The sequence below is a fragment of the Eriocheir sinensis genome, chromosome 45 (assembly GCF_024679095.1).
Source record: "Eriocheir sinensis breed Jianghai 21 chromosome 45, ASM2467909v1, whole genome shotgun sequence".
NCBI classification, from domain to species: Eukaryota; Metazoa; Arthropoda; class Malacostraca; order Decapoda; family Varunidae; genus Eriocheir; species Eriocheir sinensis.
Window position 1 is genome coordinate 2,228,494 of NC_066553.1, and position 17,500 is coordinate 2,245,993.

Here is a 17,500-nt window from a genome sequence, read left to right on the forward strand (position 1 = left end):
CTACTGTGGAGTCTTGCCGTAAGATTTTGCGTTAGAGACCATAAATTTGTGTATAAAAAACGTAAGATTTGACAGGTATGGATACATATAACATTGACGATTGAATTGAGAGAGTGAGAATTACATAGGATTACATAGATAACCAGACCACACAGGCAAACAGATAGACAGAGAGAGAGAGAGAGAGGTAAAAAAATAGGAAAAGTGAGATAGAACCGAAAAGAAAATGAGCAACAAAAAGGTTGAATGGAAAGGAGGTTTTGAGAGAAAGAAGAAAAGAAAAAGAGAAACATAATTGAAAGGAGAATGAGCAAGAGAGAGAGAGAGAGAGAGAGAGAGAGAGAGAGAGAGTCATGCTTAGTGGTAAAAGAAAAAGAAAAAATTGAGGGAGAGATAGAGGGGAAGAAGTTCAAAGGGCAGAAGAGAAACACGGAAACATGGACGAGCAGGCTGCAGAAAGCTTGTTGGCTCATCGCGAGGCTGCCCTCTTTTAGCGTTTCAATCAACCCGTCAGCCACTTCAGTATAGAGTGACCTACGGAGAGGACTAAAGTACTTATGTGTGTTCTCGTGGATAAGTTTAGTTCACTCCTGACGCGGCGAAGTGACGGTCAGTGCATTTATTAAAGAGTTGATTGTTTCCGCTCTAGACAAAGTTGCCAGATTGTCGTACTCAACCTCTTCTATTTACCGACTTCCAACCCAAAAACTGTCTCGTGTACCCCAATTAGGAGATTCACTATTAAATTATCGTTAAAATAGTTAATTCCTGGTGTTTCTAGGTAAATACTATGCTCTGAGTACGACAATCTGGCAACGGTGGCACTAGACACCTTAGAAGCAGCGTTGCCAAATTATCGTACTCAACACTATACCTCTTCGTAGTTTCTGACATATATAACTATCGCGAAAATGAAAGAAAACCATCACTATTTAACATTTTGTACGATAACTTTAATTTTCGATCGTTATTTGTAAAGATACGAGAGTTTTAGGAATGAAAATGCTAAATATACGATGTTCAGAGTACGACAGTTTGGCATCGCTGCTTAGAAGGGAGGTTGTTCCAGTGGCGGTGATAGATACTGGTTCATAGTGGGAAGATGGTTGGAAAGAGCATGGAGGCAAATGAAAATGACCTTAGTATTTAGCTCAGTGATAAGGACGGGGAGGAAGGGGAACAAGACAGGAGTGGAGATGAGAAAGAAAGAAACAGAAGATAAGAACGTAAGGAGTCTGAAAGAGGCCGTCAAGGTTAGGTTAGGTTAGGTTAAGGTTAGGTTAGGTTAGGTTAGGTACAAGAGGAGAGTAGAGATGAGAAAGAAAGAAACAGAAGAACATAAGAACGTTAGGAGACTGCAAGAGGCCGGTTAAGTTAGGTTAGGTTAGGTTAAGGTTAAGTTAGGTTAGGTTAAGTTAGGAGACGGGGAGGGAAAAAATGTTATATCAAGCATTCATACATATATACATACAGACAGACAGACAGACAGACAGAGAGGACAGGGAAGAAACAAAGGGAGGAAAACATGAAAACAGGAAAACAGGAGGAAAAGGAGGAAGGAAATGAGAAACAGAAACAGACAGAGAGGACAGGGAAGAAACTAAGGGAGGAAAACATGAAAAAGAGGAAAGGAAGTGAGGAAAACATGAAGTAAAAGAGGACAAAGAAGAAAATAACAGGAAAACAGGAGGAAATAGAGGAAGAAAATGAGAAGCAGAAACACAGACAGAGAGGACAGGGAAGAAAACAAGGGAGGAAAACATGAAAAAGAGGAAAGGAAGTGAGGAAAACATGAAGTAAAAGAGGACAAGGAAGAAAATAACAGGAAAACAGGAGGAAAAAGAGGAAGAAAATGAGAAACAGAAACACAGACAGAGAGGACAGGGAAGAAAACAAGGGAGGAAAACATGAAAAAGAGGAAAGGAAGTGAGGAAAACATGAAGAGGACAAAGAAGAAAATGACAGGAAAACAGGAGGAAAACAGGAGGAAAAAGAGGAAGAAAATGAGAAACACACACCCGTACCAGCTCACGATAATACACTGATTATTATTATTATTATTATTATTATTATTATTATTATTATTATTATTATTATTCTTACTATTATTATTATTAAGAGTAAAGTAGGGGGCATTAGGCCATAGCTGCGCCTGCCCTCGGTGCTCATCTCCGTCACATGACCCCACTTATTATCATTATTGTTGTTGTTTTATTTATAGTATTATTGATTTTTTTTTTATTATTCACATTGCGTCCGAGAAATAGATTTGTTACTGAGAATAAATTAATTAGGTCTGTGAAAGAGAGGAGTATACATATTTTACGAGAGAGAGAGAGAGAGAGAGAGAGAGAGAGAGAGAGAGAGAGAGAGAGAGATTATTATGGGTTATTGACAATCTTTCCGGGCGTAGAATACATAAAAGCAACAGATTACTTAAACAATAACAAGCTCGATTTTTTTCTTCATATTCAAACATAACTTTTACGTCTTTCAAATTGAGTGTGTGTGTGTGTGTGTGTGTGTGTGTGTGTGTGTGTGTGTGTGTTGGCCATTGTCCCCTGGGTACGCGCACACACTCTCTCTTACACACACACACACACACACACACACACACACACACACACACACACAGCAAACTCGTGTTGACCAAGATAGATTCTGTTTTGTCTGCAGTGGCTGACTCAGAGAGAGAGAGAGAGAGAGAGAGAGAGAGAGAGAGAGAGAGAGAGGTATGCCTTTAACTTTTTGCCTCTTCATTAATCTTCTATTTTTTATTTTATTTTCTCTTTTATTTCCTTCCTTATTCTTCCTTACCCTTTATTCCCATTCTCTCTCTCTCTCTCTCTCTCTCTCTCTCTCTCTCTCTCTCTCTCAGCGTGTATACTTTCCGTGTGTGCGTAAATATTTGTGTGTACATTGCTCTCGTGTACACATACCATACATGTACACTTTTTTGTCTACGTGTACATACCGTCTGTGTACGTATTAATTTTCATGTGTACTAGTTTTTTTTTTTTTTGTGTGTGTGTGTGTGTGTTGTGTCATCGTGTGTGTGTGTGTGTGTGTGTGTGTGTTCAAGCAGGTGTTCTGTTGCATGGTACAGTTTCCTCTCCATCCCCCCTCTCTCTCTCTCTCTCTCTCTCTCTCTCGTCCTCTCCTCCTCCTCCTCTTCTTGTTGTTTCCGCTGTTTTTTTCCTCTTCTTATTTACATCTCAAGTTTCTTTTCCTCATTCTTTTACTCTCTCCTCCTCCTCCTCCTCTTCCTCCCTCTTCTGTTTCTGCTTCATTCCTTTTATTTCCTTCATTTTCCTCCTCCTTTTCTTCTTCCCCTGTTCGTCCTCCTACCTCCCTCTTCTCCTCTTTCTCTTTCTTTCACTTCATTTTCTTCTCTTTTATTCTCGTTTTCCTCTTTACTAACTTTTTTTACCCTCCTGTTGTCTTCTTATTCCTTGTCCTCTTATTTTCCTCCTCTTTTCCACTTGTTTCTCGTCTATATAGTTTCCTCTTGTTTTCCTCTCATTCCTTCTCTTATTTTCCTCCTCTTTTCCTCGTTTCTCGTCCACAGTTTCCTCTTGTTTTCTTCTCATTCCTTGCCCTTTTATTTTCCTCCTATTTTCCTTTCCCTCTTCTTTTCTCCCTTGTCTTATTTTCCTCATTTTTTCCTTTTTCCTTGTCCTCTTCTTTCCTCCCTTGTCCTCCTGAAGGGGATGGATGCCTGGCGTGTTAAAGGGACTGGTCACTCTTGCCTTTGTCCCCCGTGTGTGTGTGTGTGTGTGTGTGTGTGTGTGTGTGTGTGTGTGTGTGTGTGTGTGTGACATACTAACATTGCTGACCCTCGCGTCACTCTCCTTACCTCCTCCATAAGGCATGTTTCCTCTTCCTCCTCCTCCTCCTCCTCTTCCTTCCCTTCCTTCTCCTCCTCCTCCTCCTCCTTCCAGTAACTTTGTCATGATACTATTTCACTATTATAATTTAGGTACAATATGGCCTCTGTTCATAAGACTGTAGTAGAAGTAGTAGTAGTAGTAGTAGTAGTTGTAGTAGGACGCTATAAGTCAGGACGAGATTATATAGAAAACAATAGAAGTGGAGGAACAGAGAGCTATGTAGGGCAACAAACATCGCAAAACACACAAGTAAACCAAGGAAAGAAAAAAAAAAGTAGTAATAGTAATAGTAGTATCAGTAACACGAAGCTCTCCATACCTAACCAAGCGTGCGCGCGTACGTGTGTGTTATGTCTGCGTAATAAATGGATGAGGCGAATAAAAGGATCGGGGTAGCGTGTCTCCCTTACGGCCATACATATGCTTACGGCGTGACACTCAGACATGCAAACCTGATACACATTTGTCCGCATACATAATACATAGTAGCTTCCCCGTACACGCTCATGACTGCTTCCAATGGTTATGGTTGTAGTGGTAGTGGTGGTAGTAGTAGTAGTAGTAGTAGTAGTAGTAGTAGTAGTAGAAGATATATTTGGTCTGACATTCTTCTGCTGCATAACTTTTACTTATTTATCATTCCAGTTACATTCTCTCTCTCTCTCTCTCTCTCTCTCTCTCTCTCTCTCTCTCTCTCTCTCTCTCTCGTTTCAAGGTCACTATAATTGTTTGATTTCATGGTTACATGTTATCAGTGTAATCTTACCGCCCTTGAGAGAGAGAGAGAGAGAGAGAGAGAGAGAGGGGGAGGGGATAAGTGATTGGTAAACGTGACAGGTTAAGTGACTGTATTGATTTGGTGATTGGCAGTGGTGGTGATGGATATTGTAGTTGAGATTAGTGGTGGTGGTGTAGATGGAGGTGGGTGGGATTACTGAGGATTGAGGTGGTGGTGGTGATGATGGTGGTGATGAGTGGTGTTCCGACCGAAAATTATATAGTCCCAGAAATAATAATAAAAAACGATACAGTAAATCAGTTTTGGCTTCGAAAAGGGAAAATAACTAATCCTAAAAATAACTTGCAAAAAAATTCTTGAAATACCACGAAAAAACAAATTCCTGAAATACCACAAAAAAAAACAGATCCTGAAATACCACACAAAATACAGAAATCCTTGAAATATAAAAAAATACAGAAATTCCTGAAATACCACAAAAAATACATAAATCATTGAATTACCACAAAAAACTGAAATTCCTGAAATACCGCAAAAATACATAAATCATTGAAATACCACAAAAAAATGAAATTCCTGAAATACCACAAAAATACAGAAATCCTTGAAATACCACAAAAAAACAAATTCTTGAAATACCCCCCCCAAAAAGTCCTTGTTATACCACAATTAAAAAGAAATCCTAATAATAAGCAGAGAAAAAAAGAAAAAAACAAACATTAAAATCCTAAAAATACATCCAAAAAAATCCTTAAAATAACAAGCAAAAAACAAAAAAAACAAAAATCCTAAAAAAAACAACCAAAAAAATCCTAAAAAAATAACAGAAATCCTTAAAATTCCAACAAACAAACAAACAAAAATCCTTGAAATACAACCATAAAAAAATCCTTGAAATACCACCAACAAATTCATCACAATGCACAACCTTCACACAACAATTACAGCAACATTTGTGTACGAAGCCATTATGGTAGTAGTAGTAGTGGTAGTTGTAGTAGTAGTAGTAGTAGTTGTAGTAGTAGTAGTAGTAGTAAAGCATCACTATTTAAACGGGAATCGAACGTGGGTTTCTCAAAAGTGACAGGCAACCAGAGGATATTAAATTTTATGTAACGCTATGATTGTAAATGCGTCTCTCTCTCTCTCTCTCTCTCTCTCTCTCTCTCTCTCTCTCTCTCTCTCTCTCAAACTTTCTATTACGTACCTTATTCAGATAGACGATAAAGAACTGCTCTCTCTCTCTCTCTCTCTCTCTCTCTCTCTCTCTCTCTCTCTCTCTCTCTCTCTCTCTCTCAGGCTGATTAAGATCTAGAGATAAGAAGTGAAGCAGTACCGCATGCTCTCTCTCTCTCTCTCTCTCTCTCTCTCTCTCTCTCTCTCTCTCTCTCTCTGTGCAGACTTGCCTTCCCAGGTGATAAGCAGGTGATAAGGTTCATGGAAGTTACTCCTGCTGTTTACTGTTTGTCGCTTTGAGTAGGCTGTGTGTGTGGCGTAAGCAGGGTGGGGTGGGTGGGGGGGGGGCAGGGAAGGGATGGGGAAAGGAGAGGGGGAGGGCAGGAAGAGGGGGGAAGAGAAACTGAGGACAAGGAGGAAAATAAGAGGATTAAAGGAGGAAAATAAGAGGAAAAGGAGAGGAAAACACGAGGAACCGGTGTGAATAAGTTAGAGACAGATTAGAAATAGTTTAGATATGCTGAGTTATGTAATCTTTAAGTGGTGTGTGTTTGTGTGTGTGTGTGTGTGTGTGTGTGTGTGTGTGTGTGTGTGTTCAGGTGAGGTTTACATGCCTATAAATCTTAAACGCACATACACACACACACACACACACACACACACGTATACTTTACCTAACGAAGTAATGTGTAGTATATCTGTCTTACTTAAGGAAAACATTGCAGGATTTATACGATGTCATTATATTAATAGGCGGGATATTTCGAGGTCGATTGAGGCCTGCAGTGATGTATAATTATGCAATAACAATTAGGCAAGGACACACACACACACACACACACACACACACACACACACACACACACACATACACAGAGCAAGCAACATAAATTCTTTCTTTCCGAGGTTGCCACGGGAATAGGAAAGCAGCCTTGGTTGAGTTGTGGAGGAGAGGGAGGAGGGAGAGAGAGGAGTAGGTTGAACTGGTCACATGGAGGAGGGGGTGAGAGGAAGGGAGGGTGTGGCATGACCGTTTCCTTTTCCTCCTCCCTCCCTTCCCTCCTTCCCCTACTTTCCCTTCCCATCGAGAATCAAATTTCAGGTCCAACAACACTTCTGTCTCCCCCGTTTCTCCCATCCCCTCCCCGTTTCCCATTCCCCCGCTTCCCCATCATCTACATTATTCTATTGCTTGCTTTCCCCCACGTCCTCAATACGAAACTGTGATGGGAAAGTTTCAAGGCCACGCTGATAAGGGCTAAAATGGTGATGATGGCGGTGGAGGTGAGGGAGGGAGGTGAGAGGAGAGAACCAGTAAAAAGAAGTAGGCATGTATGAGGAGGAGAAGGGAGAAGTGAGGAATTTTTGTGGTCTTCCAGCTCTGAGATTAATAGTCCCAAGAGACGCCCTTATCCTTGTTACCAGTGCTATGGCATTCTCCGGTGGTGGTGGTGGTGGTGGTGGTATGGTGTGGTGTGGCGTTAATCCCCTCTAGGCCTCCACTACCACACCACCACACCAGCCACGGATGAATGAGAAGCGGGAGAACACAGCGGCAAGAATGTGAGTGCGTGAGAGAGAGAGAGAGAGAGAGAGAGAGAGACGGTGTGTGCGGGGGTTGCCATCAAGCTCGGAAGAGGTTCAACGTGTAACCGTAACACAAGAACAGAAGCCACATCCTCATTTTTTGGAGTGTGGAAGAAGGCGGCGGAGGAGGTGTAGTGTGGCGGGAAATCAGAACGGGAGTAGCTATATGCAGGTGTGGAGAGGTCTGGCATTTAGACTTGGGTTGCGGTTGTGGCGAGGAGGGACCAGGGAGGGAGAGGGGGAAGGAGGAGGGCGAGGAGGGAGGCAACAGGGAGGGACTACTGAGGGAGATGAGCGCGCGAGGACGTCCTGGCAACCTCACAGACCTCCGCGGGAAGAGGTGGGAGCTGCCTCAGTCGTGATATTACAGTGGAAGGGGGAGGCTGTGTCACTAGGATATAGGGGCTGCGTCAGCGAGCCGTGGTGGTGTGGCCGTGGGTTGGCAGGACAGAGGCCCACACCTTCCTGCATGAGCTACTTGAGAGTCAGTGCAGCGGGAAACAGCGGCCTCCACACAGCTGCCCCTTCCGCCCTCCACGACAGCCAGTAAGCACAGCAGCACACCTCGCACGGGGCTCCCTCCTCTCTACTCCCTCCTCTACACTCCTGAACGTCTGCTTTGCCCTCTGATCATCACTGCCTCTACCCATCTCCACCTGCCTCCACCTTCATCACCACCACTGTACATCTGTCAGAGCACATATCACCACACTCATCACCATTACCTCCTTACACCACCACTTCTTCCTGTGTGTGTGTGTGTGTGTGTGTGTGTTTGCTGGAAGGCGCCACACACACACACACACGCACACACGCACACGCACACACGCGTTACCGCCCTCCTGGAATCATCGAGGTGGTGGTGGTGGTGGTGGTGGGTGGTGACAGAGGTGGTGTTTCCATATGTTTCTTTCAATGTCTTGTTATTATCATCACCACCACATCACCACCGGATGAACAGGTGTGTGTGTGTGTGTGTGTGTGTGTACGTGACACCACACCTGGTTGGGGAAACACACACCCAGACACACACACACAGCCCCAGTTGAGCACCAGACCGTGAGGCAGACTGGTGGTGGTGTTGGTGGTGATGATATTAATGGTGATGACAGTGGTGGTGAGGTTGATTTCTCTTTATAACCAAATTGAAGGAAAGACAAACACACTCATTCTTAAGCTTGGTAAATGAAAACGAAGCAAATATTAGACGTGGTGGTGTGGGTGGTGATGATGATGGTGGTGATGGTTTCTCTCGACTAACAATGAAGGAATAAAACAAACACTCATTCTTATCATTTTATTCGTCGTGGTAAATGAAAAAGGAAGCGAAAAGGAAAGATAAACTAAACAATGTCTTAATATAATTCAGAAAAGAGAGAGAGAGAGAGAGAGAGAGAGAGAGAGCTCCAACCAGGTGATTCAAGAGTTAGTGATGATTATGGTGGTGGTGATAAGATACATGAAGTGAGGTCGTCAGAGGTGGTGGTGGTGTTAGTGGTGATAATGAGGACACACATGTGATTTAGTGGTGATGGGGGTGGTGATGATATTTAAAAGACTATACTATATTCAGTGATGACGTAAGAGGAAAGGATGTAATGTGTGACCTTTTTAAGTTTTTATCATCCGAAGCTGAGATAATGGTGATGATGGTGGTGATGACGATGGTGTTTGTAATAGCTAGTGGTGGTTGGTGATGATAGTTAAAGCTGACAGTGAAGTAGTAATATATGGAAAGAAGTTAAATATGGTAAAATAATAATAATGCTAGTAAAAATGATAATAGTGATGATGATAGTGATGTTAATAAAATACAGGCTAGTGGTGGTTGGTGATGATAGTTAAAGCTGACAGTGAAGTAGTAATATATGGAAAGAAGTAAAATATGGTTTAATAATAATAATGCTAGTAAAAATGATAATAGTGATGATGATAGTGATGTTAATAAAATACAGGCTAGTGGTGGTTGGTGTTAGTTCAGACTGACAGTGGAGTAAAAATATATAGAAAAAAGTGGTAATTGGGGTTAATAAAAAGGGAAAATATGCCAAAATAATGCTAATAAAAATGATTATGGTGTTAGTGGTACTGTGGCGATTATGGTGTTGGTAATAGTTAGTGTAGTTAAGCAAAACAGGTAGAAAATAAGGAAACGTATAAAAATTAGGATATGGATGAAAATAATCCTAATAACATGATAGTGGTATAGACTGTCAAAGATGAGGTATATATGCATGACAGGTATACAAACTTAACAAGCAAAAGAAAATAGATTAGTATGTGATAATGGAATAGAAAGAAGTAGATAGAACATTGCTAAACGATAAAGCTAATGATAAAAAGATGATGTAGTGATAGGAAGCACTAATGATGTATATATGGTATGACAACTAACTATAGGCAGAACAGTGAAAAGGAAATAGGATTGTTTAGTGATTAGAATATGATGGTGACTGATTGGTGGTAATGGTGATTGTGGTGATGAAATAAAGAAGGCGAAATAAAAAGTTAATAGTGAGATTATGATGATGATGAGAAGAAAAAGAAGGTAGCCAGCTAACTATAGATGATAATATTGAAAATTAAGGGTGAAAAGGAAAACCAGGAAAAAATAAAGACACATATAGATAGTGATATTGAAAAGAAATAGTACCAATTATAAAGAAATAGTGCGCATTATCAGAATGTAGAGCGTGACATCATGTGAATCGATGCACATTGTATAATTTATTTGATACATTAGACATATAATTGAGGTGACATTAAGAGGAGGAAGAGAAAAAGTGGTGATGGAGTCGATAATTAGTGTGATGATAATGGGAAGAAGTGATGACAATAAGTAGTTGAAATAGTTGTAGTGTGGTGATGGTTGTGGTGGTGATGGTGTACCCGTAGTAGGAATAAGAAAGGGAAAAGTGATGACAGAATAAGTACTTGGATTAGTAGTGTGATGATGATGGTGATGATGTTAAAGAATAAGAAAGGAAAAGGTGGTGATTAAAAGATAGAGAAAGGGAAAGGTGATGACAAAAGGAGTAAAGTTGTGATGATAGTGTTGATGGTGATAGTGGTGATGATGTAGACGAAGAAGAATGAAAAGGGTGATGAGTGTAGGAAGTTGAAATGGTAGTGTGGTGATGGTGATGGTGATGATGATAGAGAAGAAAAAGTAACGGGAAAAAGTGATGACAAGGAGGAGACTTTTGGTGATAATGATGATGGTGGTGATGATGTAGAAGAAGAAGAAGGAAAAGGGTGATGAGAATAAGCAGTGTGGTGATGGTGTTGGTGATGATGATAGAGAAGAAAAAGTAACGGGAAAAAGTGATGACAAGGAGTAGACTTATGGTGATGATGATGATAATGATGATGGTGGTGATGATGTAGAAGAAGAAGAAGGAAAAGGGTGATGAGAATAAGCAGTGTGGTGATGGTGTTGGTGATGATGATAGAGAAGAAAAAGTAACGGGAAAAAGTGATGACAAGGAGTAGTCTTATGGTGATGATGATGATAATGGTGATGGTGGTGATGATGTAGAAGAAGAAGAAGGAAAAGGGTGATGAGAATAAGCAGTGTGGTGATGGTGATGGTGTTGGTGATGATGGACAGAAAAAGTAACGGGAAAAAGTGATGACAAGGAGCATAGTTGTGGTGATGGTGGTGATAACGGTGGATTGATGGCCCCTCATCTTTATTCCGGTGAAGAAAATTTGACCCTAGTGTAGACCTTTTTAAGCAAGAGAATTCAGTAGCGCGAAATTGGCATTCAACACCAACCAGCCTTGCTCTTGGTCATCATCTCTCTCTCTCTCTTTCTCTCTCTCTCTCTCTCTGATGCAGTTCTTTTTTCCTTCCTTGTTTTCGTATTTGTTTGTTTCTTTGTCTAACCAACTTAATGGAATGGGGTTTTTTTTCTCTACTTCTTCATTTCGTAGTTGAGTGTTCGTTTAGGTTTATATATTCAATTTGTCTGTTTTTATTGTAAGCCTAATTCCAAGTATCTATCTTTTTTTATAACAATTAACCAGTAGGCTATTTATATCATTTTCTTCATATCTTTTAATTATCCTTTTTACTCTTTATGTTCTTCTAATATCCTTTCTTTTTCGGCTTTTAGGTTATCAGAATTAAGCTTTTTTATTTATTTTTATTTTTTATTATTATCCTTGTCTTATTTCTTCGTCTTCTGCATCATCAGTTTCCCTCCTCCTCCCTCATTCTCCTTTTACCGTCTCTTATTATTCATTCTTTCCTTTATTTCTATTTGCTTGCTCAGTTGTTTTATTTTTCTGATAAACGACTTGTATATCCTTCAATGCACCTTGGATTTTTTATATTTCTTTATTTATTTCGTTATTTTATTTTCTCCATTTCCTCTTTCCTTCTTCCTGGCTCGCTTCCCTCCCTTCCCTTCCCTCCCCTCCCCTCCCCTTCCTTCCCTTCCTTCCTTCCTTCCTTCCTTCCTTCCTTCCTTCCTCACTCCCTTCCTTCCTCACTCCCTTCCCTCCCTTCCCTTCCTTCCTTCCTTCCTTCCTTCCTTCCTCACTCACTCCCTTCCCTCCCTTCCTTCCTCACTCCCTTCCCTCCCTTCCTTCCTCCCTTCCTTCCTCACTCCCTTCCCTCCCTTCCTTCCTCACTCCCCTTCCCATCCCTTCCCTCCCTCTCTCCTCCAGCTAGAGAACCCGGTCTTGAAGCTGGTCACGAATGTAGTTTGCGAGGATTGGGGAAGGCGAGAGGGGGGGAGGGGGGGAGCATTCACTTCCTGCCTTCCTAGCTTCCCTTCTCCCACCCCTCCTTCCCTTCCTACATTCCTGTGCCTGCCTATCCGTCCCTTCCTTCTTTCCTTCCCTTCCTACATGATTGCCTCTCCCATCCCTTCCTCGACTTCCTCCTCCTCCTCTATTCGCTTTTATTAACATCACATTCTTCTTCTTCTTCTTCTTCTTCTTATTATTATTATTATTATTATTATTATTATTGTGTGTTAGGCGGTTGACGTTTTGAGGTCATTTGTGACATAGGAAAGTCTATGTGTGTGTGTGTGTGTGTGTGAGAGAGAGAGAGAGAGAGAGAGAGAGAGAGAGAGAGAGAGAGAGAGAGAGAGAGAGAACTGGAGTAAGAAGAGGAGGAACTGAATGCCGAAGAAATTAAGAAACGAAGGGAAGGAAAAGGAAAGAAAAACAGTAGAAGGAAAGAGAAGAATGAAGAGGAAGAAATAAGAAACCCGAGAGAGAGAGAGAGAGAGAGAGAGAGAGAGAGAGAGAGAGAGGGGTAAGGGGGTCGGATGGCAATATCTTTAATAATTCAATGTAAAACCGTAAGAAATGCAGCCGTTTAAATGGTATGCAATAAGCAGTAATGAAACACACACACACACACATACACACATACGTAGTTTCTCTTTATAAATGCACTGAACGCCTTCGTGCCTCGGCCGTTCATTAAAAGCAAGTGTTAAAAGATCGTAAAAGAGCTAATCGATATTGCTATTTCTTTCAGACTGTGGAGTGATACTTTTTAACTGTTCTTTACTCTTACGTCTTTTCTTCATAGTAAGAGTAATAGTTGTTTTTGTTACTGGTTTTGGTACTTTTTTTTATATAATAGTTTCCCCTCACCTCCTTTTTTTTTTTTTCCTCTTTCATTTGTTTTCCTCACTGTTTCTTTTCCCATTCCCTTCCCTCTCACCTTCTTTTCTTTCCTGTCTCTCCCCTTCCTTCTCTTTCCTTTTTTATATACTTTCTCTCCACCTCTCCTCTCCTCTCCTCCTTCTCTCTTTTCTTTTACTTTCCTCACTGTGTCCTTTCCCATCAACTTTCCTCTCAACTTCTTTTCTTTCCTGTCTCTCTCCTCTCCCCTTCCTCCTCTTTCCCCCTCACCTCTTCCCTTCTTTCTCTCCCCTTCCACCCTCTTCTTTCACCCCTTCCCTTCTTTCCCTCCCTTTTCCTCTTTTCCGATCCCTTTCCCCCTCTTCTTTTCCCCTCACCTCTTCCCTTCTTTCCTTGAAGAAGAAAATGAAAAAGAAAGAAATGAGATAAAGAAAAATAAGAAATGAAAACAAACAAGAAAAAGAAGGAGGAGAAGGAGGAGGAGGAGGAATAGTAAATAAGACAATTCGACTACATTTCTATTATTATTTCTACTATTTCCATCTCCAAAATATATTCGTTCTAAGCAACAACATCAGTATTACCAATAACGTAACAGGAGCAACATCAGCATTACCAATAGCCTAACAGGAGCAACATCAACAGCAACAGCAATACCAATAACCTAACAGGAGCATCATCACCAGGAGTAGAAGTAGTAGCAGTAGGAGCAGCAGTAGTAGCAGTAGAATTAGTATCAATAGGCGAGGTAGTGACGTAGGATGGAGGCAGGTGTCTGGTGGAGGTGGTGGTGGTGATGGTGGTGGAGAGGATGAGGAAATGGTAGTGAAGGAGGAAGAGCTGAAGGGTGCCGGGACAGGTGGTGGTGGTGGTGGGTGGAGAGAGAGAGAGAGAGAGAGAGAGAGAGAGAGAGAGAGAGAGAGACGGTGGTGGTGGTGATGGTGAATGAGAGATGAGAGAGGTTTGATTGAGATTACTCGGGATGCTGCAGAGAGAGAGAGAGAGAGAGAGAGAGAGAGAGAGAGAAACTTAGTTAAATATCTCTCGTCAAGTGGCCCTTACACACACACACACACACACACACACACACACACACACTGGAAAGATTAAAAAAAACACAATAAGGGCTCTGTCTGGGGGTCTGAGAGAGAGAGAGAGAGAGAGAGAGAGAGAGAGAGAGAGAGAGAGAGAGAGAGAGAGCTTAGCCTACATTCCACGTCCAAGTAGCGTCAAGTGTTTGGAATTGGTCGGATTATTAAGGCACACTTTGGTACGATAAAGAGTACCAAAAAAAAGTATCAAAATCATAGTAGATAGTATAGTAGTTAATTTGTGTGTCTACTATTCTCCTCCTCCTCCTCCTCCTCCTCTTCTTCTTCCTCCTCCTCCTCCTCCTCTTCTTCCTCTTCTTTTATTTGTTATTCTTCTTTTTTTTTCTTCATCTCGTATTTTCTTCATTTTTTTTCTTCTTTTTCATCAGTTCTTTTTCTTGTCTTGATTTCTTGTTTTCTTTTTCTTTATCTTCTTTTTCTTTTTCTTGTCTTCATATCTTGTTTTATCTTTCTTCATCTTTTCTTCTTCTTTTTCTTTTCTTATCTTGTTTTCTTTTTCTTCATTTTTCTTCTTTTTCTTTTCTTATCTTGTTTTCTTTTTCTTCATCTGTTCTTCTTTTTCTTTTCTTACCTTGTTTTCTTTTTCTTCATTTTTTCTTGTTTTCTTTTTCTTCATCTTTTCTTCTTTTTCTTTTCTTATCTTGTTTTCTTTTTCTTCATTTTTTCTTCTTTTTCTTTTCTTATCTTGTTTTCTTTTTCTTCATCTTTTCTTCTTTTTCTTTTCTTATCTTGTTTTCTTTTTCTTCATTTTTCTTCTTTTTCTTTTCTTATCTTGTTTTCTTTTTCTTCATTTTTCTTTTTCTTTTCTTATCTTGTTTTCTTTTTCTTCATTTTTCTTCTTTTTCTTTTCTTATCTTGTTTTCTTTTTCTTCATCTTTTCTTCTTTTTCTTTTCTTATCTTGTTTTCTTTTTCTTCATCTTTTCTTCTTCTTTTTCTTTTCTTATCTTGTTTTCTTTTTCTTCATTTTTTCTTCTTTTCCTTTTTCATCAGTTCTTTTTCTTGTCTCCATATCTTGTTTTCTTTTTCTTTATCTCTTCTGCTTTGTCTTCTTTTTCTTCACCATTTCTCTTCTCTGTCTTTTTCTTCCTTTTCTTCTCCTTTGCTTAATTTTCCTTCTACTTCCTATTCTTCTTCACCTTCTTTTCTATTCTTCTCTTCCTTGTTATCTTTATTCATTATCTACTTTTCTTTTTCTTTCTTTTCGTCATTTTCCTTGTTAATTATCTACTCTTTCCCTTTTCCAGCTTAATTATCTACTCTTCCTTTTTATTATTCTTTTCCTTTGCTATTTTTCTTCTTATCCTTAATTATCTACTTTTTCCTTTCTCTTCCTCATCTTCCTTTTCGACTTCTTCTTTCACTTCCCTTTTCTTCTTATTTTTCCCTTCTACTTCCTCTTCTTCCCTTTTATTCTTTCTCCATATTCGCTCTCTCCTCCTCCTCCTCCTCCTCCTCCTCCTTCTTACCTTTTATTAATTGGTTTACCTGTGATCGGTGACGTCATGGGGAAGCTCAGGTGCGTCATCGGCAGGTGGTCACCGTGTGTGTGTGTGTGTGTGTGTGTGTGTGTGTGTGTGTGTGTGTGTTAGGCGCCAGACTGACGTGCGACTCCCCTCTTTCCCTCCCCTATCCCCTTCTTACCTTCTCCTTTCCTTCTTCTCTTCCCTCCCTCTTTTTCTTTTTATTTATCTCCCCTTTCCTCTCTTTACTTTCCCTTTCCTTTTCTTTTCCTTCTCCTTTCCTTCTCTTCCCTCCCTTTTCTTCTCTTATTTCCCTCCTCTTTCCCCTCTTTACTTCCCCCTTCCTCTCCTTTCCCTTCTCTTTCCTCCTCCCCTTCTTTCCTTCTCCTTTCCTTCTTCTCTTCCCTCCCTCTGTTTCCTCTCATTTCCCTCCCCTTTCCCCTCTTTACTTTCCCTTTCCTCTCCTCTCTTTCCCTTCTCTCCTCCTCTTTCTCCCCCCTTTCCCTCTCCTCTTCCCTCACTTTCCCCCTCCCCTCCCACCCTTTTCCTCCCTCTTTCCTCTCCCTCTTTCCCTTCTTTCCTCTCCTCCCTTTTTTCTCGACTTTCCCCTCTTCTTTCCCCTCACCCCTTCCCATCCTTTTCCTCTCCTTTACTTTCCTCACCTTTCCTCCTCCTCTTTATTTCTTTCCTCGCTCAGTTTCCCTAATTCCCCATCCCCTCTCCTCCTCCTACCCCCCTGTTTCCTTCCACTTTACCTCTCTCCCTCACTTTCCTTTCCTCATATTTCTCCTCCTCTTCCTCCCTTAACTTTTGTCAACTCTCCCTTAATCAGTTTCTCCTCTCTTCGTCTTCCTTCTTCCCTTTCCTCCTCCCTTTATTTGTCCTCTTTGTCCTTATTCTCCCTTTTCCTCTCCCCATTTCTACTCATTTTTCCTCTATCCTGACCCTATTTTCCTACCCTTTTCCTGTTTTTTCCTCCTCTTCTCCCCTCTCCCCACCATTTCCTGAGTCTTCCCATTCCCTCTTCCTCCTCTTCCTTCCTTCCTCCCTTTCCCTCTCTTGCCTACTTTCCTCCTCTTTGTTTCTATTATGTTACTCGTCTCCTCCTCCTCTTCCTCTTCCTCGTCCCCATTTCCCCTTCCGTTTCCCTTCCCCTTCCTTACCCTCGCTTGGCGCCGGCGGGGTGGGTGGGTGTGGTCTCTCTCTCTCTCTCTCTCTCTCTCTCTCTCTCTCTCTCTCTCTCTCTCTCTCTCTCAGGTAATCACACCCAGGTACCCCTTCTTCATTGACGCCCACACATGTCTTCTTCCTCCTCCTCCTCCTCCTCCTCCTCCTCCTCCTCCCTTGCTTGTGTGTGAGGGCGTTGTGCCAACCCTCACGTGACTAAGAGAGAGAGAGAGAGAGAGAGAGAGAGTCATTTGTCACTGTTCGCTTGTTGTTGTTGTTGTTGTTAAGAAGGTTCTCGTAAACATTCTTTTTTGTTGTTGTTTTAGACCTTTTTGCTATTTTCTTTTTCTTTTTTATCCTCAATCTTCGTTTTCGCCTCCTCCTCCTCCTCCTCTTTCCATCTCTCTATATTGTTTACTTCGAGTCTTTCGGGCAAGTCTTCCTCCTCCTCCTCCTCCTCTTCTTCCATACTCCTCTCTACAATGGTTTCTCAGGCTCCCAACGACCTTGCCCTCCTCCTCCTCCTCCTCCTCCTCCTCCTCTTCTCGTTCTTCTCACTTCATCTCATTTTTTTCCTCCTTTTTTCATAACTTTTTGATCCTATGTTACCTCCTCTTCCCTCCTCCTCTTCCTCCTCCTCCTCCTCCTCCTCCCTTCGTTCCCAAACACGTGTCTCAAGACGAAAATTTAACAGTGAGCCAAGACGAGAGAGAGAGAGAGAGAGAGAGAGAGAGAGAGAGACTCCTCTGGTAGTGTCC

At 41.3% G+C, this 17,500-nt stretch overlaps 1 protein-coding gene across 3 annotated transcripts in view; it reads left to right on the forward strand.

Moving 5' to 3' along the window:
* Positions 1 to 17,500, forward strand: part of LOC126980855 (phosphatidylcholine:ceramide cholinephosphotransferase 1-like) — a 59,366-nt gene that overhangs the window by 11,923 nt on the left and 29,943 nt on the right. The window contains exon 1 of one of the 3 annotated variants that reach the window (XM_050831177.1): positions 7,512 to 7,938. The exons of the other annotated variants lie outside the window; for them this stretch is intronic. Within the exon in view, the coding sequence (XP_050687134.1) occupies positions 7,559 to 7,938 (380 nt within the window). The 5' untranslated portion in view covers positions 7,512 to 7,558. Of the gene's footprint in view, positions 1 to 7,511; positions 7,939 to 17,500 lie in introns of those variants that run through there. 3 annotated transcript variants of the gene reach the window in all.